The sequence below is a fragment of the Camelus ferus genome, chromosome 3 (genome assembly GCF_009834535.1).
Source record: "Camelus ferus isolate YT-003-E chromosome 3, BCGSAC_Cfer_1.0, whole genome shotgun sequence".
Taxonomy (NCBI): Eukaryota; Metazoa; Chordata; class Mammalia; order Artiodactyla; family Camelidae; genus Camelus; species Camelus ferus.
This window is the reverse complement of record NC_045698.1, coordinates 156,224-181,318: the sequence shown is the minus strand read 5'-3', so window position 1 is coordinate 181,318 and position 25,095 is coordinate 156,224. Positions and strand designations below refer to the sequence as shown.

The following is a 25,095-nucleotide window of genomic DNA, read 5'->3' as shown; positions in this document are numbered from 1 at the left end:
CGCAGCGCCGGGTTCTTAACATCAACGCGCCCGGGGTCAACGGGCGACGGCGCGCCTGCGCAGAGACGACCCGCAGACGGCGGCGCCCGGGACAAGGTCCGGAGCTCCCCACTCGGGGTAGGTCGGTGTCCCGGAGGTCTGGGCCCGCGGGGCCGGGCCGAGTCGGGGGTCAGGCGTCTTCACGGACTCGCCTGGTTTCTCCTCCTGTCCACACGGTGTTTGGTTTTTGTTGAGTTTATTGGAGTTTTTGAAATGAACCAGTGCTCGCTGGTACGTGGTCTCCGCCCGCTTTTTCCTCCGGGACGGAGCGGGAGTTACTGTGCCGAGCAGGTTCTGGACGGGCCGCCCCCGGGGCCGACGTTCGGGGGTTAACTGCGCGGCGCCCGGTGCGTGCCGGGTTCCGCTGCTCTAGGGTTGTGCGTCTCCGGAGGAGGACCCCGTAGGTTGCGGGGTCGGGGGGGAGGGTCCGGACCCTGTAGTTTATGGGGTTCGAGGGGAAGGAAAGCTGCTCCCAGACCTACCCTCTTGGGGTTCCACGCTTTAGTGCTTTTCATCCTCTGAGTTTTTTATTCCGTGCTCGCTACAAGCTCCTTAACAGTAAGTCCTGAAACTTTTTTTGTGGTCGTCTCTTTATTGCCAATTAGAATTTTATGTCTTTAGGTGTTTAACAGGTATTTATTGAAAAGCCCATTAAGAGTTTTTAAAAGCTGAATTGGGTTCCTTTTACATATATTCACCTTGTTCTATTTGTATTTCAGCTATTTGAGACACATCTCTCTCCCCTACGGTTTGTGAGCGGCTTTTGCCTGAAATCTTGTTTTTTTTTTCTCCTTTTAATCCCATAGGACTCAGTGCTGTGAAGCACATACCTAGATCTAAAAATTTTGGAAGGGAAAAAGGACTCTTGAGCCATGTAGATGTCATAATTGTGACCAGTGTTATTTTACTCATTTTGTATGGTTAATTATTTACTTCAAGGTGCGTTATTATTTACTTCAAGGTGTATCTCCATGAATAACTTAAATAACCCTCCAAATTGGAATATCCGGCCTAATTCCAGGGCTGATGGTGGTGATGGAAGCAGATGGAATTATGCCCTGTTGGTGCCGATGCTGGGGCTGGCTGCTTTTCGTAAGTCATGGTTTTCCTGACATTTCACTTTTCTGGGCTGAAAGTGTGGAGCCGAAACATCTTGGGCTTTGGAACCTGACAACTGTTGACTGGGGGTGGTGGGGGGAATGCCCAAAGTGAGAGCTGCAAGTTGAGTGTTATTCAGGGTCTTACTGAGGAGTATAGCCCAGGAGGGAGCCTCTCAGACAGTTCTTAGGAACAGCTCTGAAGAGGCCGGGGAGGAGCTGGGATACAGGTGAATGTTTTAGCTGGGAAGCGTACCTCTTGGTAAAAGATTACCAGTTGTCACAAAACAATCCAGGTATCGCAAGTTAATGATTTTAGTGCTTACCTCTGAAGGGAAGGTCACTGAGAGTCTTCCTTAGTTGTGCGTCTTAACTGTGCAGGGTCCTATGCATCCAGAACACAGAGTGCCTTCGTCCCAAATGCCTTTCAGGCTGAACTTATAGGTCAGCGGCTGCTGCAGCTGATGGCTTGACCCTTTTGTGACTGGAGTTTTGGACAGCAGTCTTTGTTGACACAGATGCATGTGCACAGCCTTGTTTTATCACAGACGTGTATCTTAGCAAAGTACTTAGCCCTCTGAGCCTTGGCCACTCTGACCGCCAGTCATCTGCATGCACTGTGAGGGGTAAATAAGACAGGACATTTGGAGGCATTTCATGTGGAGTGAGTTGAGTAACTGCTTGCACCCTTTTAAGGCGTCTTTGCTCTGAAGGGGCTCTCTTGCTTCAGCTGCCCTAAGAGGACCTATGAGGAAGAATAAAACAGGCAGAAAAGAAAAGCTGTTTTGGATGTCTGTGTGATGTTTAGGAAATTGGTCTTCGGGAGGCTTCATCTGTGAAACTTCTGCTCAGGCCAGAAACTCTCTGCTTTGAACTGACTTTGTCTACTCTGGGGAAATTACCAGTCGCCAGTCAGTCGTAATTATTCCAGTTCTTAGTTTATGTCCCTGCCACCCGATAAATATCCTGATGTGCAGGAGTTAGTTTTATATTTTGTTATTGTCAGGGAGAAAGAAATTTTTTTCTACACTTTGAGTTCTTCTGGCTGGTGCAAGAATTAAATTGACATGAGACAGACTAACAGGAGAAAATCAAACAGAAGTTGTTAACATGTACAGGTAGGAGAGACCCAGGAACACTGAGTAACTCACCAGAAGGGCATAAGCCCTCACCCTGCATACCATCCCCCACTGAATACAAAAGAGGGTTTCAGGGTGGAGAGTTAGTTACCAGAGATGACCAGGAAGAGTGCAGTATTCAAGGGTGGGGTGGTTATGCAGCCTTCTCCTTTGGTAAGAGTTCCAGAGATTTGGTCAGCCTCTTCCTGCTTCAGCCAGGGAGACACCCTTACAAATGGAGGTCTCCCTTGTAACTTTAAGTGTTCCTTACGAAAGGATAACGCCTGCTTGGTTTTCCAAGTTTCTCCCATGACTGCTGTTTCTTAGAAAATAACCAGTCTTAAGTAACCCTTATGCCAAAGAGACATAGTGAGGGTGGCATATTCTGCTACCCCGTATCACCTCCCATGGTTCTGGGTTGGCACTTAAGAGTATGAGAAACTGAAAACTTGGGAGGAAGACCAGCAAGAGCTCCCCTCTGTTGCGTGACGCGTGGAGTGGCTCCCACAGGTTGGAGCCGAGAAAGTGGAGGCTGACAAGAGTAGCATTTATCACTCCATTTGTCTGCCGTGACTTTCAGACTGTGCTGGGGGCTACTAAACCCTCATGTCTTCCATATAATTTCTTAACCTTGTAATAACACATTTTTGGAGAATCCATACAAGAATGCAAAGTTTAGAAGTTTTCTCTGATCACATTACCCTGAGCAAGATAACCGAGACGAAAAAGTACAACATTCTTCAACCCTTCTGAGGGACAGAAAGTATCATTTCAAAACGACAAGCAGGCAGGAACCTCAAATGTGCTGATTACCATCATCGCCTGAAAAGAAATGCACAGCCTGAAAGTTGAGGGTGGTTTCATTGGGCAGACTTTCTGAGGACTTCAGGCCCGAGGAGGCAGCCTCTCAGATGCTCTGAGGGACCACTCCCAAGAGGGAGGGGAGGAGCCAGGATGTGTAGGAGTTTGCTCAACAGTTAACAAAGACCAGGTGGTTGGAACATTAAAGATTACTGTTAATTAAAGAAAACCAGGCATCTTGAGTTAACGCTGTGGCTCTGGTGTGCCTGAGGAAGCACAGCTGTCACCCAGATTTGGGTGATGTGGCGATCAGTGTGTTAATACATTAATACAATGTGTAAAATACATAGCACTCTTCCACGCACGGAAAGACGCAGGCATCTGGGCTCATTGAAATCACTCCTGCGATGTGCACCTGAGCTGCCCAGGGCCAGTGTCCTGTTCTTCCCTACCCTGAGTCCCCTCAGGCGCCACTACTGGGGACGCTGCTGTGGCCGAGGGCTTGGCAGCAGTCAGCCTCCCCCTTTCCTGCTTGGTGTCTATTCTTCAGGGCTCCCGGGAAGGCTTGATAACCACGGCGTCCTGTTCACACCAGACAAGCTATAAAAGCCAGAGAGTCGGAAAAACAAGTCCCGTTGGGCCTTTCCCAGCCTCAAAACTAGCTAATTATTACCTGAGTAAGTGGTGTCACTCAGCAGTTCATCGCCCTAGCCACAGGCAGCCTCTCTGGGTGTTAGGTAGGGTTTTGCAAGCTAGCAGGCTAGTTTGTAAACAGCAGCGCCCTTAGGGCTGGAGTTGGGCTGCAGATCCCTGAATCACAGAACCCGCCTGCTCATCAGCCTCCTTGGGAGTCAATGTTCAGTTTTTTGAGAAAGTGACAGATGTTCCCCAGAGTGGCTGAACCATTTTGCTCTCTCGTCCGGTCTCTTGGGTTCCCCCCTCTTCTGGTGTGGTCACCACTGCCCTTGCCTGTTCTTGCGGGCGTGCAGTGACACCCCATGTGGTTTTGACCTCATTTCCCTGATGACTGATGATGCTGGACATCTTTTCACACTTACTTGCATTGGTTTACCTGCTTTCTTGAAGTGTCTGTTCCTGTCTTTTGGCTGTTTTCTGATCAGATTGTTTTTTCATGTTGAGTTTGGACAGTTTTTACTGTGTTCTAGCTTCTAGTACTTAGTTGGCTGTCTGGTTTTCAGGTATCTTCTCCCAGCCTGTAGCCTCTTAACAGAGTTTTCCATGAAGCAGAAGTTTTCGCTTTGATAAAGTCCAGCTTATCAGTATTTCCTTTGATGGCTCATGCTTTCATATACCGAGTGTGGGGACTCTTAGCCTGGCCCTGGGTCCAGAAGGTTCTCTCTTGTGTCTTCCCTGCAGTGTTAGCTCTGCGTTTTACATGGAGTGCATGATCCATTTGGAAGTAATTTTTCTGTGAGGTGCGAGACAGGTTTTCTGTCTTCCTTTCTAACCCTTTCTTGCATTGTCTGGAACCTCCAGGATTGCTGAATAGTTCCTGATCTTGGAGGAAAGCAGTCGGTCTTTTCACCATTAAGTAAATGTTAGCTGTGGCATTTCAGCTTCAAATCTGGGACCACAAGGCAAAATGAAGCCCCAGGGGACCCACTGCCACGGTGTCCTTGGGTGCCAAGGTCCCTCGCCGGCCTGCCTGCTCCTGTCCGCCCTCCATGGGCGTCTTGTGTTAGTTCTACGTACAGCGTCCGGGTGCTTTATTGTTCTTAGCAAGAAGAATAGGAGAGAGTACTTGTGTTCCATTTTCCCAAAAGCAGGACTCCCAGCTCTTTCATGTGCCTTCTGAAACTGAGGCTCCACCAAGTTGTGTCTGCAGAGTCATGAGGCAGGACTCCCAGACCAGAATTAGGGTGTCCACCTACCATTCCATCCTGCACTTTGGTCTCCATAGCTGCCCAGTCGCCTCCTCTTTCTGGAGGCCCTCCTGATGAGCTATGTTCTGTGCTCCGATGTCAGGTGTGTGCCATGTTATGAATCAGCCTCCGCTGGCTCCATGTTTGAGGCATCGGACTTGGAGTGGGTTGGTACAGCAGGGCTAGCTCTGTCCTGCCCCACCCCTCAGCTTTAGGGACTGGAGGCTGTTTAAGTGAGGAAGGGTGCACTTGGTCTCATGGTTGTAGAATGAAGGTGGCTCTGAGGCACCTGGAAGTGCTGTCCTCATGGGTGACAGTGACGTCGGGACCAGGGGACAGGCCGCACAGCAAGGACACCGCCTTGGTGTTGATGGGGAGGGACCATCAAGAGCAGAAAGAGAACCGACGGTTGATGGACACTCCAGCAGTTTCCACTGGGGAGTGGACACCAGGGAGGCAGAGGAAGTGGGAGAGAAATGTGTGAGCCCCCTGGCTGCGTTTGGAGGGCTGGGTGTAAAATGATGCTTTAAGTGGTCCTCTTGGTGCCTTTGAAGGTTTGCTGAGCAATCCTGCTGTTTTCCAAGGGGCTCAGATCCCTGCTGCTTCTCGCAAGTACTGGCCGGACGAGTTGTCACTGTGAAAAGCCAGGACCCAGCGTGGCTGCCCCCACATTGATGAAATTACTGGGCAGGAGTGTATCCTATACCAGTGGAGGCGTCACACCATCTTCCTCTTATTGTTGGTGGGATGGGGACAAGTTGGCAACAACACCCAGGGCCAGGCACCTGCTGGCCCCAGGCTTTGTGGTCGTCAGACTCCAGTTCTCTGACCTTGGCCTTCTCCACGCTGCAGGTGCCTGGTGGCTCCTCACTTTGTGAGGCAAAGCGGGGTGTTACCCACCCCAGCTCTCCGCACTCTTCTGTCCCGTGTTTGTGAGGTTATGGTGGGGCCTCATCTTGTCTTGAGGCTGAACTCCTAGCTCCTTATTTATGTGGTCCCTGTCGGAACATAAGCAAACATCTTGGGCTTCAGCTGTTTACTTCTGATGAGCAGGCAAAGCTGAACACACTTGGAACTTAGTTCTGCAATAACCTGGCTGAGAGTATTTGAAGCATACTCACCCACGTTCATTCTTAAACCTTGCCAGTGGTACGTGAGAGCTCTGTGCCCAGAGCAGACAAACGGTGATGGGCTTGGGAGCAAAAGAAAGCAGTGGTAGATTTTCTCAGCCTCAAAAACTCAGAGGCTGAAAGGCAGATTCTCTGCAGCCGTCCCGTGCTTGTCTTTGGGAGCCCTTATCTGATTTTTAAGTTAAGAACTTTGTGTATTATGTAGTTTCATACGAAATGCTATCTTACTCGTACCTCTCAGGACTTAAGATTTTATTGAAATGCTGTTCTTAGCAGCTTTATGTTTTCTTTAAAGATTATAGAACTTGTGCTCTGATGTTTCATTACGTGTGTTTTCCTCCCCCAACTCATTTGTGCAGGTTGGATTTGGTCTAGGGAGTCCCAGAAAGAAATAGAAGCTGAGAGGGAAGCGTGTCGTCAGAGAACAGCTGCCTTCCAGCGGGACCTCGAAGCCAAGTACCAGGCCACAATCTCAGAGAGTCGGCGTGCTGTGGCCCAGTTGTCCCTGGAGCTTGAAAAGGAACAGAATAGGACGACTAGTTACCGAGAAGCCCTCATCTCTCAGGGGCGCAGGATGGTGGAGGAAAGGAAGCTTCTGGAGCAGGAACGGGCGCGGGTCCTGCGGGAGAATGCACAGCCCCTGCGGAGGGCCTACCTGAGCTGCCTGGACAGGGAGGAGGACTGGCAGCGGAGGGCCCGGCTCCTGCTGCGGGAGCTGGAAGGTGCCCTCACTGAGAGGCAGGGCATTTACTGCAGCCTCCTGCTCCCACGCCGCCGCCGGCTGGAGCTAGAGAAGAGCTGGCTGGTCCGAGCATCCACGGACCCAGTAGCTGTGGACCTGGGGGTGGCGGCTGGCCTGGTTGACATATTCAAGCATGACACGTACTGTGGTGACGTCTGGAACACCGACAGGCGCCAGAATGGGAGGCTCATGTGGCTGTATCTCAAGTACTGGGAACTGGTCGTGGAGCTGAAGAAGTTCAGGAGTGCGGAGAAGGCCATCCTGGAAGAGGAGGCCAGAGTGAAGTGACTCGAGGGTGGGCGGGCCTCTGGCTGGGTCAGTCCCTGGGACTGATCCTCTGCCGGTGCCGCCCTGGCTGCGCCTGCGCACTCACAGCCACCTCTTCCGCCCCGCCTCCCCCGAGCAGGACCGCAGGCCTTGGGAGACAGGGCTCCTGCTCCATCCCCTTCCGCAGCTAAGGATGCAGATTCTCAGAAGCACTTTTTAAGCTGTCCATATTTTATTAGGCAGAACAGTATAACCTCCTATTTCAGCTTTAGGAAAAAATTATTAGCCGTGATGTATAATTAAAACACCTGCAATTGAAAAGCAAGAATGCCACTTTTTATGAGTGTGATTCCTTACTCTTTACAAAGCAGTTTTTTTATAGGGGTTATCTCAAGTTTTACTGCAAGCTTAGGCCCATTTTCCACAAAGCTAATATGAACTGGCTTTTGTATGCTTTAGGCACATCCCCCGTGTCATCCTGACCTGAGTCCTGTGCGGAAGGACTGTTGCTACCCATGGGGTGGAGTCCTTGAGACCTCCCCAGGCTTAGTGACTCGCTGAGAGTTACGAGGACTCAGCATGTGATTGCATGCACAGCTGAGACTCATGTAGAAAGGGTACAAGGCCAGAAAGGGTAGAGGGACAGGCACAGCTTTGAGTCCTGCCCATGGTCATGGCCACGTGGAGGCTCCTCAGACAGTGTCCTGGGTTTCCTTGGAGGGTGGGTTGCACGGCACCCTCTGCCTGGCACAGACCCAATTCCAAACCCCCCAAAGAAAGCAGGAGCTGAGTCCAAGCTGTAGGCAGGGTATGGGTGGAGGGAGCCCTCCTATCGGAGTGCAGGTGCCAGCAGAGGGCTGCGGTCTCAGACTGCTGTAGGGCTCTGTACCACCCCGTTTGGCGGGCGAGGGACCTGGAACTGAGGCGCGGTCACACTTGTGGTACTGGAGCCAGAAGGAACCCAGGCAGCTTGGCCTCAGGTCTCTCTGACCCACGTGAGACCAGATCCTTTTTGAGTAACTGAGCGGGTTATGTGGGACGATGCCAGAAGTGCCCTTCTCTGCCTTCCACCTGCGGTTTGACAGAAATAGCTCTCTGTTTCTCTGCATTAGGACTCTGGCAGCAAGCAACAGAGATCAGTTCAAGCCAGCCTGGCCAGTTAAAGGGGCTTGTTTTAAGGCTGCCTGATGAAACCTCAGGGCAAGAATGGAGAGTCGGCCAAGCATCAGAGAAGAACCAGAAACGGCTCTTAAACATCAAGGGCCTTGGAGTGATGACCCTTTGGCCTGAGATCTCTGTGTGTGTTTAATCTCTCCCTGCAAACCCGCTTTCTCTGCTCAGATCCCACAATAAGAGCAGCCACCTGTCCTGCTCCCACGAGTGGCCAAGTCCAGGAAACAGTGGGCTGCGCGTTACTGTGGCGAGCAAGCGAGAGTTGGGGCTGAGAGAAGAAAGCAGGGCACCAACTTGGGCAGCCCTGGGGGAGGAAGCTCACCTCCTGCAGGCCCTCTGGCAAGTCAGGGATCTTGTCCGGGTGGTAGGGTTGCAAGGGGGCCTGAACCACATCCCTGAGGGCTCCTAGGCCAAAGCCATGCCTCTAGATGCAGAGCCCCGAGTGGGACGGTGGTGGTCAGCCCTTGCCTGCCTCAGGCCATGCTCAGTCCCTCGTCGCCTGCTGCTTGTTGAAGTCAGGCCTCTGCTCCTGGAGGAAGTGCAGGCTTTGGGGTCCAGGCGGAGGGGGTCTAGGGTTGGGGGATGTGCCACTGTGGGTAGTCAATGTGCAACCCTGTATTTAACCTCCCTCCTGGACCTGCTGGCGCCTTCGGGGCTCATGGTCAGTGGAGGCGGGGGTGTTAACCATGGGAGGACAGGGAGTTCCAGCCCCACTCATGAGGGCTGTAGCTCCTGCGGGGTGGCTCAGTGGTGGCTGCTGCCTGCAGACCAGGGCTGACTATCGCAGGTGACACCATGGAATTGGGTCCTGGGTTGGTGGAGGCAGGTAGGCGAACCCCGTGATGGGTGTCAAGACCCTAGTACCCTTATCCATGGGGCCTGCCAGCGGCTGGTGGAGAGAAGGATTCCTGGGATCTGGTGGGTGGCAGCTGACGAGGGGGCTGCAGACTGAAGTCCCCAGGTCTTTGGCCACGGCCACTGCACAGAGTCCACTGGGTCTGCAGGTGTCTCCTAAGCTCCAAGTATATAATTGAAGAGAACCGTCTGGAGCAAGAACTGTTATGGTGGGAAGGACAAGAGGAAGCCACCAGATCTGTGCCACTCTTTGCCAGGATGGTCAACAGGAGGCAGTTCTGATTCTTGGAGGAAGGGCAGTGATGAGTCCACTGCAGGGGGCTGAAGGAGGCAACGGTGGGGGTCCCCCCATGCCCAGGACGGTGGTCCGCATGTGCCCAGGATGAGGGCCCCAACATGCCCAGGACAGGGGTGCCCATCTTGGTAGTCCCTATGTGCCCAGGATGGTGATCCCATAATGTTCCCATTCAATTCAAGTATCTGGCCCCTCGGAAGACCAGGTGGGTTTGAACAGGTGACAGCCCCCCTCTACAAGGCCACCAGGAGGAGCCCCAGTCCAGCTTCATTGTGGCGTTTTCACACCTCCTTGATCCTTGGCCCTCTGCTGAGTGCATTTTCTGTCCCACTCAGTTTGCCCTTGTGTGTGAGCCCTGCCCTCTTCAGCACAAGAAGTACAGGGGCGCTCCTGGGCCCTGGCAGATAACCCCCACCCTCGTCACAGCCAGCATCACACCTGCGTGCTCAGGGCCACCAGTCTCGGGCTGGGCAGGTGCAGGCAAAACCCATCGTGGCTGCAAGTGGCACATTCAGGACTGGGGCTGAGCAGGTCCCCTGAATGAGTGCATCCATGCCCTGGGATGTGTGGGAGGCGTGGGTCTCGCCTGGGCTGCTCTGTGTGTCTCAGAATTGCTCTAGGTGAGCCTCCCAGCCTCTTCGGTTTCATAAGAATGGGTTATTCCTCAGGGTGAGGCGGGGGCTGTCAGGAGCAGTCTCCACCTGTGTGCCCACTCCTGCCCCAAGTTTCAGGTCCTAGGCCACTGCAGCATCTCTGGGCCCTTGTCTACTACAGCTGCTTGGCTCAGCCATGCACATGCTGGATTCTACCCACTGACCACCCAGAGGCCAGGTCTCTTGTCAAGAAAATTCTACGGGCACAATCAGCAGAAGCTACTCTGCTCTTTAGGGTTAGAATCAAATCATTTCAAAAAAAATTTCCCCCATGCCTACTCTCCAAGAACTTGCAGTAGCAAAGTCCATATGGCTGAAATTGGGTTCCAATGAGACTTTACCAGCACAACACATCTGAGGAGATGCGCAGAGGCCAGCTAAGAAAGCAGAGCTGAGGAGCCCAAGGAGTGAGACGTTACCACGTCCCTCCCTGCTCCTGCCCACTCAGGGGCATCAGCCCTTTCCTGAAGACCCAGGAGGAAGGTTATTGCCTTCCTAGCAGGCAGACCCCTGAGATGACTCTCACTCCACTGTGGGGAGAAACGCATGGGACACACCCGGGGGAGGGGCAGCGCAGGAGCACATGGAGGGGGACATGTCTGGGGGAGGGGCCGCGTGGAGTTGGACCAGAGGGCAGAGCCCACTCACACGATGACTCAGACCCCCACTGAGCACTCAGCTCCGTTGTGAGGAGCTTTCGGCCACACACACATCAAACACTAGCCTCTCTCTTGATAAAATGTTTTATTTTCATACTCTTAGTTCTTTCCCAAAGCCTGTACACAGAGCACAGGCTCCAGTCTAACTGGAGACCCCCTCTGCAGGTTTTCCAAAAATAGAATTGAATCTGCCCTTTGAGCTGTTTCTCCTTTCCAACTCTGACAAAAGGCATTTGACAAAATTCAACATCCATTTATGGTAAAAACTTTCAACAAAGTGGGTATGGAGGGATGTACCTCAATATAATAAAGGCCATATAAGACAAGCCCAGGGCTAACATCATACCCAGTGGTGAAAACTGGAGAACATTTCCTGTAAAATCAGGAATAGAACAAGGATATCCACTCTCCCCACTTTGATTCAACACAGCACTGGAACCCCTAGCCACAGTAGTCACACAAGAAAAAGAAATAAAAGGAGTCCAAGTTGGAAAGGAAGATGTAAAACTGTCACTATTTGCAGATGACATGATATTATATATAGAAATCCCCAAGGACACCATCAAAAAGCTGTTAGAACTAATAAACAAATTCAGTAAAGCTGCAGGATACAAAATAAATACACAAAAATCTGCTGCATTTTATACACTAAGAATGCACTATCAGAAAGAGAAATAAAGAAAACAATCCCATTTATAATCACATCAAAAATATGAATAAATTTAACCAGGAAGGTGGAAGACCTGTATGCTGAAAATGACAAGATGATAATGAAACAAACTGAAGAAGCTATTCCATTCTCATGGATTGGAAGAATTAATATTGTTAAAATGTCCATTCCACCGAAAGCAATATACAGAATCAATTCAATCTCTATCAAAATTCCAATGGCATATTTCACAGAAATAGAACAAAAAATCCTAAAATTTGTGTGGAACCATAAAAGACCCCAAATGGTCAAAGCACTCTTGAGAAAGAAGAACAAAGCTGGAGGCATCACATGCCCTTATTTCAAACTATACTACAAAGTAATAGTCATTAAAACAGTATGGTATTGGCATAAAAACACATAGATCAATGGAACAGAATAAAGAGCTCAGATATAAACCCATGCATATATAGTCAGTTAATTTATGGCAAGAATATACAATGAGGAAAAGGCAGTCTCCTCAATAAATAGTGCTAGAAAAACTGAACAGCCACAAGCAAGAGTGAAACTGGACCACTGTCTTCCAACACACATGAAAAATTAACTCAAACTTGACCATAAGACCTGAAATCATAAAACATAGTTGGTAAGCTCCCTGCCATCAGTCTTGGAAATGATCTTTTTAATCTAACACCTAAAGCAACAGACACAAAAGCAAAAATAAACAAGTGAGACTATATCAAACTAAAAACCTTCTGCACAGCAAAGAAAACCATCAACAAAAAAAGGGCAAACTACAGAATGAGAAAAAATATTTGCAAATCATGTACCTGATAAAGGGCTAGTGCCCAAAATATATAAATAATTTATCAGCTCATTTGGAAAAAAAGTAAACAGTTTAATTAAGAAATGGCCAGAACATCTGAAGAGACATGAAAAGATGCTCAATTATCACTAATCACCAAAGAAAAGCAAATCAAAACCACAATGAGATATCACTTCACACCTGTCAGAATGGCCATGATCAAAACGACAAGCAATAACAAGTGCTGGAAAGGGTGTGGGAAAAAGGGAGCCCTTGTGCACTCTTGGTGAAAATGTAAATTGGTGAAGCCACTATGGAGAACAGTACAGAGGCTCCTCAAGAAATTAACCTTAGAACTACCATATGATTCAGCAATTCTACTTCTGAGTGTTTACCCCCCAAAAAAAAAAATTCACTATTTGAAAAGATATCTACACCCTTGTGTTTGTTGCAGCATTATTTACAATAGCCAAGGGCAACCTAAGTGTTCATCAACAGATGACTGGATAAATGTGTGGTATATGGAACACCATGGAACATTATTCAGCCATAAAAAGAATGAAATTCTGCCATTTGTGACAACATGAACCTGGAGGGCATTGTGCTAGGTGAAGTAAGTCAAAGAAAGACAAATACCGTATGATCTCACTCTATGTGGAATGTATTTTGTGGACTGAGATACAGATACATGTCTCCACGCTTATGGACACAGAGAGCAGACTGGTGGTTGCCAGAGCTGGGGGGGCCGCATGGGGCAGAAATGGGTGAACTGATTTTGTTTTTGTTTAAATAAATGAAATCATGAAAAAACCGCAAACGGGCAACAATCATATGGAGACATGCCCAGCTTCATGAACGTCTGGGAAATACACAGTAATACAAGACGTTTTATCATGCACTAGATTTAAAAAGAAAGAAAGCAAACCACATCTGAACAAGCCACACTTCTGTTTTATTAGTATTTAATTACTCTAATACTCAGTCCTTTGCACAAATCAGATCTTGGTAGAAACCAAGTCCAGACTTTGGAATTAACCACTCCTCAAGCGCCAGGACTCAGACAACTGCCCAGAGGAGTCTGAGCCCCACACCCACCCCGGCCTAGAGTCTGTGGAGGTGGGAGTGGGAGCAGTAGCTGATGGGACATCGCAGTCTCGAGTGCGAGTCAGAGGCTGCCCTGTGCTGGGGGCTCCGCCTGGCACCAGCAGAGCCCAGGCCTGCCACCCACCGGCAGAGAGCAGGGACAGAGCCATAAACGATCAAAGCCCACATCCTCGCTGGACTGGAGTTTGGGGGCGGCCCTGCGGGCTCCCTGCACCCCTGGAGCCAGCCACTGCCTCAAGGGACCCACCTTGCAGCTCGCTTTTACTCGCCTCAGCTGCTTGCTGTCATCCTGTGTCCGTGAAGTGTCCTCTCATCTACACCGCACACGGACTGAAGTCCAGGCACATGGGGACCAGGCTGGCCATGCCCGCGGGGTCGGGTGCTCCTCTGCTGTCACCGCTGCGGTGGTCGCCCCCGGAGCTTCCCGCTCCAGGACTGCACTGCGCTCGGACACCCCACAGTCGCCGCCACCGCTCCTGGAGGGCAGGATCCTGCTCGGACAGTGCCTAAAGGACGCCTCGCAGCTTTCACAAGAGACGCTTGGGATGCTGGTGGTCTGGCCGAGCCCAGGGCACCAGCCACGTAGCAGCCCCGCCTTGGGCCATCCAGGGCCTACTCCATTTGCTTCAGTGCTCTGGAAAACTTTTCCAGAGCAGTTTTGAAAGCTTGCAGCAGGAAAGCTCCAAGTTCATTGCTGGTTTCTTGAATGTCTGGGTCGAAACTTCCGAAGAGGGGCGTGGAGACCTGGATGTCGCCCCGGCCGTTCCGCAGCAGCACCGCACGCAGGTCCTCGGCGATCACGTCGTATTTCTGCTGGTCAAATTTGGTCATGGCCAGCTCGTCTTGCGGGTAGGCGCTGCCCTCGGGGTAGCAGTCCTTGGGCACTGGAAACTCCACACACTGCAGCCTGGGGAGCTCACAGAGAGCTGCAAAAAGGCGCTTGAGGGCACGGGCCGACAGTGGGTTCCCCAAGAACCGGAGCTCACGCAGCCGTTGGCAGGGGCTCAGGGCCAGGATCAGCGTGCTCACATGGCGGTCTGTGATGCTGCACTCCTCCAGGGTGAGGGCCCTCAGTGTTGGGGCGGCGTGGCCCAGCAGCCGGAAGAAGGACGAGGGGAACAGGTCCAGCAGGCTGTGGCCGCTGAGGTCCAGCACCTCCAGGTGGGCCGCGTGGATGCAGTCTGCCAAGAAGGCCATGTCCGCATGGTTCAGGGAGCAGTTGGCCAGGTCCAGCACTCTCAGCGGGGTCCTCAGGGGGCTGCGGGCAGGGCGGGAAGCAGCGCCGGTGAGAGGGGGCCCCTCCCGCCGCAGGAGCTCTGGGGCTGTTTAGGCCAGTCCTGTCCTGAGCGCCAAACGTACCAGCCCCTGACTTCATTCAGTGTGAGAGAGCTGAAATGGTTTTTACGTGTTAAATAGTTGAACAAGTCAAAGGAAGAATATTTTGTGACATGTGACAGTGATATGAAATTCAAGTTTCAGTGCCCGTAAATAAAGTGTAATTGGAACACAGCCAGGAACTTTCATTGACCTACTGCTTGTTGGCTGCCTTGGGGTGATGGCAGAGCTGGGTCATGGAGACAGTGTGTGGTCATGTCCAGGAAGAGCTAACTTTACCCAAAGAAGACAGGCCTGGCCTTTGTCCTCAGCAACTAAAGTAATAAATCTGTTTTGTCAGCATGTTGTGTGTTCACAAGCTTATTGTGGGGCAGTGAGATAGCTGTGAACTGGCAGGAAATGAAACACTGGCTTGGCTCTGAATGAAGAGCCAAAGCCCACGGTTTTAGGGCTGAGTGCGCCTTGGAGCTATCCGGTCCGTCCTTAGCATCACCTGGGACCTGAAAGCCCCTCTGGCGCTCTGAACCAGGAGTGTAGGTGGCTGGCATCAGGAAACGCATGGGTGGGTGAGTCACTGTCCTGCCGGCGGTTCTCAAAGTCAGGAACAGACCCACACCTGCCCTCTGGGATGCTGGGCCTGGGTCGGGGTCAGCTGGCTGAGTGCTGAGTGCCAGGGGACATAGGGCCCCGCTCTCTGTCCTGCCCGCCTGCTGAGAATGCCGTTCCCACTGCCTCCTGCACCTGTACTCTGTGTGCGGAGTGCCCGCCCCATGGCCTGGCTCTGCAGAGGCAGCTGCTCAGGCTTTGAGCTGCAGGCAGTGTTTCCACATCCAGCCACAAGGAACCCTCTCACCACCTGCACTGCTCCCTACCCTTGGGGGGGCCTCCGGTGTGGAAAAGGGTCAAAGGGCAGGCCTGACTGCCCACCTGCATCTGGGAGCTTGGATTTAGGGAGGGTCCCTCACCCAACTGATGAGGGGTCCCTGACCTGAGCTGTTTGCACAATGTGGTCCCTGCCTGACACCTTTCTCCTTCTGGGGTCTGGAATCTTGGTGCGTGCCAGGCTGGGGTGCCCACCCAACCACTCAAGGTAAAACCCCTGGGCCTGTGTCTCCAATGTAAACCTCCCATATGTCATCACAGTGGGTACTGGCCACACTGGGACGAGACTCTGGACTCCTGCCCCATCTCCTCCAGACCCCATTCCACAAGCCTTTTTCTTTGGTGGATTCTGCCCTGTGTCCTTCTGCTATAATAAATCTCAGCAGAGAGTCTTCACTGGGACGCACCAAACCTGGGTGGTCTTCGGGGTCCTGCTCTGTCTGCCTGTCCCTTCATCTGAGTCTGTTGTGTGGGCCAAGGAAGCAGAGTGACACTTGTAACATGAAGCTGATCGCACATCATCCTGTTCAGAGCCTCCGGGGCTTGGCCTGTCTCTTCTGTCCCTCCTTTCCTCCCCTCCCTGCTCCCTCCCTCACGTGCCGGCTCCTGATCCCAGTCCTCTCCCTGTGGACCAACCCCTGTCCTGCCTCACCCCAACTCAGGCCTTTCACCCGCGGGGTTCCTGCCTAGCATGCCCTCTCCAAGCCCTCTGCCCGCCCACTGTGCCAGGCCTCTGCTCGAAGGTCACCTTGGGATCCAGACCACCCACTGCTCTCCCTGCCACTTAGGCCTGCCACACTCCATGCCTGGACCTTCCTGGGGCCGTGGACAGGCTCTCAGCAACCAGCTGACCGAAGCCCATAGGTGTGCAGAGCAGAGGGTCAGAGTATGTGGGGTGATGTCAGGGCCCAGCTAACAAGACAGCCCTGCATGCCTGTGAAGAGTCATCTGGCTGGTGGAACACATGTCCCCAGAGCGCAGGCACCTCTGGCTGAGGACCCAGGTCAGCCAAACACAGGACCATCCTGAGGGTCCCAGGGAGTCACCGTGTGGCAGAGCTGTATTTGTGTGTGGACTTGAGGGCCACCTTTCCCAAGGTGGGAGACTGGGTGCTGGGGTGGAGGAGCAGGGATGGGGAGAGCCCAGGTATCCCCCAGGGAAGGGGAGGCAAACGTGGGCCCGGCCACCTGGGGCCAGCTACCTCGGGTTTCCTCTGAGTCAAAGAGAAATTCCTGTAAGTCAAGGACAGCCTAAACCAGAAAAGACATCTTCACACTCACTGGCTCAAGAAATGGGAAGTTTAATTTTCCATAAATTTTTATAAGCATATTCATAGCTGGTGGCTGCCAAGGTGGCCCTGCAGCCCTTGGACATTCCAAACCTCCTGTAATGCCCTCCCCTCACCTGGTGACCGGCCTTCACCACACAATGTGCAGAAGCAACCACACGGTGCTCTCCAGGGAAGGTTACAGGAGACTGGCCTCCATCTGGAGGACTCCCGGTGGCCTGTGGAGCGGCTCATGTGCTGAGGAGCCGAGGCTGTCGGCAGCCATGTGATTGAGCGTGGAAGCAGATGGCCCCACCTTTCCACCCCAACAAGCCTTCAGGGGAGACCCTAGCTGCCCTCCCCAGGCTCCTGTCTTGTCATAAGCCCCAGCATTGGGTGAATTTGTTTACCACAGGTAATGGAGCTACTTCTATGTTGTTTGCTTGCTAATTAGGACTTTTCCCTTTTTCTTACAACTGGAGACAGTCTTCCTTGAGTCCTGATGCTCCCAGGTTTCACACAACACCAGCCTCGGCCAGGCCACCTCCTCCTCTATCTGTCCCCTCCTGCTGCTCTGGGCTGGGCAAAAATCAAGAAGCTGGGGGCTTGTGGCTTTGTAAGTAACCAGGTCTGATTTGCAGTCTTGCAGGGTGTCCTAAGCTGGGCTCTAGGGAGGGTCCCATGTTGCCCTGTCTGGGGCTGAGGGGCTTGAGCAGGTGCATTGGTCACCCGCCCCCTGTGCCGCCCTCCTTCCAGCCACCCCAGACTCACCCGAGCAGGTTCTGGATTTTCCCGGTCAGTGTGGAGAAGGCCACGCTCAGCTCAGTGAGCTGCATCATCCGGCTGAGCTCCCTGGCAATGGAGGTGAGCAGGGCATCCTTGCCGTCTGGGGCTGGAGTGCTGGCAGGGGGTGCGTCGAAGGCCTTGGCGGGCAGGGTGAGTGAGACCAGCCGGGGGAAGCCCACCTGGGCCAGCAGCTGCTGCACGTGGCCGGCGTGCAGCCGCACGTTGTGCACCACCTCAAGCCGGCGCAGCTCGCTAGGCCCAGCCAGACACAGCACCTGCAGCAGCTGGCTGGGGCCCAGGCTGTCCGCCCGGAAGGAGATGCAGCGCACCCGCAGTGGGGAATGGCCTGGGGGCCCCAGGGCCTGCACCACCATCTCAAAGTTACCCCCGGTGACAAAGAGGTCAGCAAGGACCTCAACCGGGCTCCAGGCTGCATGGTGCTCCGCCTGAAGCTCGCAGCAGACCCTGGCCAGCAGTTCCGTGCGGCCCCACCTGCCCAGCGCCCTCCCGCAGGGGCACTGCTGCACCTGTACGTCTCGGATGCCAGTGAGGTCCGCCAGCCGCAGCCGCCTGCGGCCCTTGACCCGGAGCACGTGGTCCGCGAGGCCCCGCACACAGGCCTCCAGGCAGGCCCTGCAGGCCCGGTCCCGCAGGTCCCCGGGGTGCTCTGTGCTGGGCCCCAGCAGAGCACCCAGCCGGAACTCTTCCAGCGGCCAGTGTTCCAGCAGAGCACGGACTACCTCTGGCTGCTCCAGCAGATAGCTGGCTTTGAACAGCAATGGGTAGATGTTGTGGGCCACCCCGCCCAGACTATGCTGGACCATCTGGGGGTGGGACACCAGAGCCTGAGCAGAAATGAAGCGTAGCGACCACATTGTGCCTGCCCGTGTTGGCCACAAGCAGGACAGAGCTCTCCCCTGTGCTTCTCCAAAGACAGTCCCTTTCTGGCCTATTTTTAGCTGCAGCTGCTTTGAGCAGCTTGCTTGGACGGTGGTGAGCCAGCCCTCTAGTCATCTGACAGCTATTTTCATCCCGGGTGCCGGTTTGGCTCTGGCTGTGGAGGTGTCTGGTGGTGGCCAGCCTGTCCTACTGATTCTCAGCTGGTGAAAGCACACTTGCCCAGTGCTTGGCTGGGGAAAGGGGGCTGGGCCCCTGGGAGTGTTCCCTGTGTCTACTGTGGGGGTGGCCCATCCTGGGGGCTGCTCCCCCTCCCCTGGACTGGGTCTGCCCCAGCCCTGGGCCATCCCACAGTCGGAGGAACTAACAAAACTTTTCTTGGGCCCCTGGGGGCCTAGTCCCTCTTTCTGACCCACATCTGGAGTTAGGGACATGGTAGTGGGCATGTGAGGGCACTTCTGACACCTGATTCCTGATTTCAAGAGAAGATAAGTAATGGCCCCATGAGGTGCCTGCACGCTGCTGGGACCCCCTTCTTTTATCAGAGGGACTGAGGCTGAGGACAGTGGGCAGCGGCTTCCCCCACTCCAGCTGAAGGTCCTCCCAGGGCCTTGTCCCCTCAAAGTCACAGGGGCCAAGCTCCCTGGGGGAGGCGTGCTGGTGACGTCCCCAACACAACAGAACCCAGCAAGAGAACCATGACCACATGGCAGAAAAAACAATGTCCAGTTTATTTATGTTCCTGAAGTCTGGGACTGTCAGCACCGAGACTGGTGACAGGGAAAACAATTCAGAGCCGGCAAATCCTGAAGGTGAGGACCCTGCCCATCCACCTGCTCCTGTGCTGGGTGGCTGACGTTGGGCGACGTCACTGCCCCAGGGTGGGATCTGGGGTACACCTGTGGCAGGAAGCCACTGAAGGGCTGTGTCTACCCAGACTCTCCTCTGTGTGGTGAGGGGTCCTCTTGGGGCACCACCCACACTGACAGGACTTCCTAGCACAGGCTAGGTCAGAGCTTCAGGTCCAGCTGCTGTGCCCCGGCCCCAGCTTGGGGTCCACCTGGGATGCAGGGTGTGGCCTCATCCCAGACTCACAGGTGGAGCCTAACTCTAGTGCCACTAGCCACACACAGCTTGTTAAAAAGGAAACAAGACCGAGATTCCAATTACACTCAGGAAAGCGGCCCCTGCGTCTGGGACACACCTCGTAGGGGCTGCACCTGAGGACCATCGCCCATGGCCTGAGCTGCCTGGAGGGCAGGGGAAACATGGTTCCAGAGGCCCCCTGCTCTGAGACGCACCCCCTCCTCTGAGACGCACCCCCTCCACTGTGGGCCTCTGCTCTGGATGTGGGGGTCCCTGTGCTCCTGCCCTGGCCTCCCGCTGCTTACGAGTATTCAGGGCATCCTGGGGCATCTGTGCAGGCAGGATGGGGGAGGCCCATAACATGATGCCCAGGCCTCAGGGGGCATGCTGACCGGGGGCCCCATGACTGGCAGAAGGGGGTGGTCAGGAGCCCCAGCTTTAGTGTCTCATTCCCAGACCTTGTGACCTCATGCACATGTGCAGGTTGAGGTTCCTTTGCTCTGCAAGGGGTTCTCCCTGGAGGTGCTGTTTCTCATCCAGACCCATCACAGCTGCCAAAAGAAGGACCACTGTTACCAAAGTCCCCTCCTCCCACCTGGCCCCCTGACCTCCTGCCCTGAGGTGTGCTCAGACTCGGGGACACGCATCCTTTTGAAGAAGCAGCTGGGGCCAGGCAAGGACGGGACAGGGCTCCAGACCCAGACACACTCTCTGCAAGGCTGACACTCGCAGGTCTGGGCAATGGAGTGAGCGGCGGGGCTGTAGCAGCCAGCCAGCCAGCATCACCGGGCATCTGACTTCAAGGGGAAAGGATCTGGCCCTGAAAGGTGTCAGTTCAGTGTTTGCTGCTCTGACCCCAGAACATGTGTGTGTCTGTCCACGTGTCACGAGCAGCAGATTGTGTGAACAGAAGCACTTAGACGACTTTATATGTGGCTTGTGGGAAACAGTCTATTTTAGTTACTGGTAGACCTGTGATTAGCTCCGGACCTATGTGTGCAGCTGAAGGCCCTCAGTGCAGCCGGCTGTGGGAGGAGGAGGGGCTGTGGGGACAGGTGGACTGGGGCTGTGGGGGGCAGGCAGATGTGAATGGGTGTCAGGGAGACCCCTATTTTCAGAGGGAGAGGTGCTGAGGGCCCAAGGAGCCACCCCTGGAGGCTGGGGTGGGTGGAGGTGGGCTCTGCTGGCCCCCTCACTGGGCCTCTGTGGACCACACCAGGGGCCAGGGGCCTGACCCCTTGCTGTTGGAGAAATGCCTAAGCTGTCAGAACTCACCCGTACTGCCTCTTGCGGCTACGCTGGCTCCAGGGTGTTTAGGCAGCGAGACTCCAGGGGAAGTGAGTCAGGGGTTGGGGAGCAGCCCATGAGGGGTTTTGTTCTGGCAGAGGGCAGGGATGTCACCAGTCACTGTGAGGAAACTGTTCTCTGGACTGTGGCTCAGCACACACTCAGAATCGGACCTTCTCTCCCGGTGCTGCCCACGACAGGGCTGGGGAACGCGCTTGCAGAGAACTGAGCCAGCGGCCGGGCCCAGGTGACGAAAGGTCTTTGAAAGAGGTGATGTGTGCTTTCCTGTCTGGTTGTCCCCTCAGTCTCTCCCTTTCAGGGTCTGAGGTCCCTGTGCGCAACCAGGGTGTCTGGGGTCTCCCGTGCTCTCTGCACCAGGCTGGGGCAGATGTCAGGCCCTCCTGACACCCCCACACCAGCATCAGCACAGGAGATACTGTGACTTGCCCAGGATGCGATCCTGTCAGAGGGCGGGGCTGGAGGTGAGCCCCTGACCCTGGCCCATCTGGGACTGGCTTCACAAACCTCCTTGGCCAGCTGCAAGTCCTCCCTCACCCAGGACTGTGGGGGCTCGAGCAAGGCCTGGAGTGGGCCTGGCTGAGCCTGGGACCAGCATGTGCTGGACAGCACGAGTGCAGCCTCTGTGTGGTGGGTGGAATCCAGGTGCCCAGAAGGCCTGCAAATCTCTAAGTAACTCGGAATTGGGGATGGAGCCAGTGGGCGCTGGAGTGTGGGGCCGATTCACACACAGGGTGGCCCGTGAGGGGTGGTCTGTGTGGTCACGGGCACCCCAGCATCACTTGGGCAGGCACTGACCCCCCAAAGCACCTGGGCCTCTCATGTGGGGGCTTGGAGGAGGGTACTCACCGTGGTGATGAACTGGCCCCCGTCGCGCTGCAGCTGTGAGCCCCTCCTGGGAAGGGCCAGGTGAGCATCCTCATCAGAGAACAGCTCTGTGGGGCGCTGAGAGGGCCGGTGGAGGCCAGGGCCGCCGTCCCCCGACGTGCAGTGTGAAGGCTCAAAGCTCTCAGTCTCTGCAAAGAGGGGCCCAGTGAGGACTGTCCTCCAGCCCCACGGTGCCCCCCCACCAACTGGCCGGCACTCGGACCCTGAGCCTTGTGAAGGGAGGATGAGACAGTGTAGATTCACGGCCGGTCAGAGCAGGAGGGACGGCACCACTAGAGGTCAGACAACATTGATGCTCGTGGACAAGAGAGTTCTGACCGCTTTTCGGAAATCAGGAGGCCAGGGAAGGCTGGCAGGGAGGTGCTCAGGCCGAGCTCTCCGCCAGCAGAAGTCTCACACTTGGCACCAAGTGCTAGTCCACGGGAGGAAAGCCAGAAGTGAGGCAAGAAGGACCACGTGGCTTCCATAGAAAGCGGGACTAGGACTGGATGGGAGGTGTGTTCCCAGGGGCCTGTCCCGTGTCACCCCAGATGAAGCCTCGGCTGCAGGGTCCAGGCCCACAGGGTCGCTCCTCACAGTGGGGCCCCAGCCTGAGCTCAGCAGCAACCTTGCAAGTGGCTGTCGGGTGGCTTCCCCACGTGCTGTGCTGGGGGTAGGAGGCCGAGCACAGACCCTTTGCCTTGTCTTACAAATGGGCTCCATGCCGGAGAGACCCCACATCCAGACTCAGGCCTGACCTGAGGCTGCCTCCTGCAGTCCAGATGGAGCCACCTGCAGCCTGAGCATGAAGGAGGCGCCCAGGAGAGTGGTCGCTCAGGGCAGGCGATGGAGCAGCTCGCCTGGGCTCCCCCAGCGGGTCTCATGCCCAGCACCAGCACCTCCGGGCACAGAGATGCCTTTGGGGTAGGTGGGGGACACCCTCAGAGATGATTTTATGGGTAGCAGTGGCACATTTGGGGCTTTGGAGGGCATTTGTTCTGTCCGTTTTTGTTTTTTTGCTTGTTTGTTATAAATCTTTTCCAGTTACCTTGTCTGGAGTGGAAGTGGAAGACCTTTTTTTTGCTTTAATAAAAGAAAATTTCCACATTGTTTGGAAACTTTTGGCAGTGTATAAAATTAGGTGAAATATTGAACACGTGAGCTGGCACCCGACCCGAGCTGCTCCAGTGTACAAGGGCACTCACGCAGGGAAGGTGGGCTCCCGGAACCCTGCTCCGGCTCGTCCTCCTCATGGATGTCCTGTGGCCAAGGGCAGTAGGCAGGGCTCAGCAGGCTTGCACGGTTTGTGCTGGCAGATGCCTGCAGGTGCAGAAACCCCAGGGCAGAGGAGGACTGGCTGCTGGAGGAGGAGGTGCTGCTGTCCGAGATGGTGGAGTGCGGTCTCTTGAAGGAGGGCACAGCTATGCATGCTGGGGTTGGTCCCTCTGGATGGGAACAGAAGATAAGTCTGGCCTCTACTCTGGAGGTGCAGCCTAGATTTAAGAACAAGATGGCCACCTGGAAGACCGACCAGGTTTCTTCCCCCGCGGTCACATCGGGCATCCTTTGGCCGCCACCCATCCAGCCCGAGGTGGTGGCCACGGGGTAGACAGGGTGCAGTGAGAGGGCCACGGCTGCTAACCTGCTCCCTTTGTGGTACAATCGATGGCCCGGTGGCTTATGGCTGCGTCGCTGGGCATGATGTCCACGAACGGCTTGCTGCCGAGCCCCATGGACACCATCTCCTGCATCCTGAGTTCTGAGACAGGAGCGTGTGGGGTAGTTTTCCATGCGACTCCTTGGGTTTACTTCCACCCTGACGACGCTCTGCTCCCTGCCCTGCTCCTGGGTGTTGCTGGGACACTGCACCTGCTGCAGTGCCGGCCCAGCCTTTTTCAGGGAGCCCAAGGGGGTGAGCCAAGAAACTGGGTGTCCAACCAGGGAGGGAGGGGACAGTCCCTGTCTGCAGATGAAGGGACATCTTGGAGGGGGACAGAGGCCCCCAGGCAGGGCATGGCCACGTGAAAGACAAACTAACAAGTGTCCACGTGCCTGATACTGAGAGGAGGTGAGAGTCTGAGCGTGAGTTCATGCTTGGAAAACCAAGCAGAGAGAAACAAGACGGCAACTGTGGTTGGGGGGCTGAAGGAGAGACAGGAGCAGAGGGGATGGCAGGGTGGAGGGACTAGGCGTCCTGCTCCTCACGAGGGCTGACTGAGTCCTAGAGGGCTGAGGAGCCACTGGGTGCCCTGAGTACAGCAGCCGTGTGTGTGTGGGCACGCACGCGTGTCTGTACGTATGTTTCTGTATGAGCACATGCATGTCTGTGCATGTTGGTGTGCTGAAGGAGGCAGCAGTTGAGGGTGCTGTGGGGCATCTCTGGTGACAAGTCAAGGCTCTGGCCAGGGTGGCAGGCCCTGAGGGCCAGGTGGTCATGTTTGGATGCTAGGGTGTTAAGGTTTCTCAGGCCTTGGGGTCAAGCCTCGAGGAGCACCTGCTTGGAGGGGTCGCTATGACAATGGTATTTGTAGCAGCCGGGCACCTGGGGGTAGACAGAGGTGCCCCAGTGATGAAGTCAAAGGGAGGAGAGGACGGGGGTGGGGGGCCTTCCCTGCGGGGAGACCACAGGCTGGCCATCAGCGCAGCATCCAGGGGACCAGGGGTCCTTGACAACAGGGTGGGGCAGGAAACTCAACTCAGCAGGTCTGAGGGCGTCTGGGAGCCTGGGTGGGATCCTTCTCTAGCGTGTGGGGCAGGGGTCTTATTCATTGTTCTAAGAGGAAGTGTTGTGTGCTGAGGGGTGGATCCAGGCACTACCCGGTGAATGAGCTGACTGAGGGGCCCTGGGACTGCCCATGACCCATACCCAGCTCTGCATGCAGAGAGGCCCTCCCCTCCGCCCTGCCCCACCTCTGTTCCGCAGCGCCTGCTGCCACAGTATCCTCCTTATGACATCCGTCCAGGCGGTCTTGACCTCTGCGGAGCTCGCCTGGAGGACGTAGGTGTCCTGGGGTTTCCGCCGCCTGCGGAACCAGATCTCAAACCTCAAGCCGCTGTCCCCGATGTTCTCTGTCATCCCAATCTCCGCCGTCTGCAGCCACAAGCACCAAGGGGACCTCAGACTCTTCCCTTTGGACAACCAACTGCTTCCTGGCTGATGTCTGACCCCACACCTCAGTGCTGGAGGTCCCGTCCCCCAGAAACCGAGTGGTTGGCTCGAGGCTGGATGATCGCACTCCTGCCCTGACCGCACAGCTCCCTCGTGGGCCTCAGTCATCCCTTCCCCAGAAAAGTTCCCTGGCACCTCCTCTAAGGACCCCACTGACCAGCTCGGCAGGTGAGGTTTTGGGGTGGGGCCCTTCCCAGGAGACTTCGCCCCCAGGGCCCAGCAGGGGGACAG

General features: G+C 54.8%; 3 protein-coding genes across 7 annotated transcripts in view; 1 reads left to right on the top strand and 2 right to left on the bottom strand.

Annotated features, from left to right (window-relative positions):
* Positions 1 to 2: 2 nt before the first annotated feature.
* On the top strand, positions 3 to 7,410 carry CCDC127 (coiled-coil domain containing 127). Of its 5 annotated transcripts, none has more exons than XM_032469052.1 (3): positions 3 to 117; positions 1,001 to 1,131; positions 6,428 to 7,410. In XM_032469052.1, the coding sequence occupies exons 2-3, from the start codon at positions 1,011 to 1,013 to the stop codon at positions 7,096 to 7,098; spliced, it is 792 nt and encodes a 263-aa protein (XP_032324943.1). In that variant the 5' UTR covers positions 3 to 117; positions 1,001 to 1,010; the 3' UTR covers positions 7,099 to 7,410. The 5 variants fall into 5 exon arrangements, with proteins under 5 accessions (XP_032324943.1, XP_032324970.1, XP_032324934.1 ...); XM_032469079.1 differs by having other exon boundaries at positions 76 to 96; XM_032469043.1 differs by having other exon boundaries at positions 101 to 121.
* A 4,361-nt stretch (positions 7,411 to 11,771) lies between these two features.
* On the bottom strand, positions 11,772 to 18,992 carry LRRC14B (leucine rich repeat containing 14B). Its single transcript, XM_006189326.3, has 2 exons — positions 17,526 to 18,992; positions 11,772 to 14,528 (listed from the first exon to the last, which is right to left on the bottom strand). The coding sequence occupies exons 1-2, from the start codon at positions 18,413 to 18,415 to the stop codon at positions 13,883 to 13,885; spliced, it is 1,536 nt and encodes a 511-aa protein (XP_006189388.1). The 5' UTR covers positions 18,416 to 18,992; the 3' UTR covers positions 11,772 to 13,882.
* A 144-nt stretch (positions 18,993 to 19,136) lies between these two features.
* PLEKHG4B (pleckstrin homology and RhoGEF domain containing G4B) overlaps positions 19,137 to 25,095 on the bottom strand; it is a 58,430-nt gene continuing 52,471 nt past the window's right edge. The window contains 5 exon segments of the mRNA XM_032469020.1: positions 19,137 to 20,074; positions 21,678 to 21,844; positions 22,901 to 23,140; positions 23,338 to 23,454; positions 24,606 to 24,786. Of these exon segments, the coding sequence (XP_032324911.1) occupies positions 20,069 to 20,074; positions 21,678 to 21,844; positions 22,901 to 23,140; positions 23,338 to 23,454; positions 24,606 to 24,786 (711 nt within the window). The 3' untranslated portion in view covers positions 19,137 to 20,068.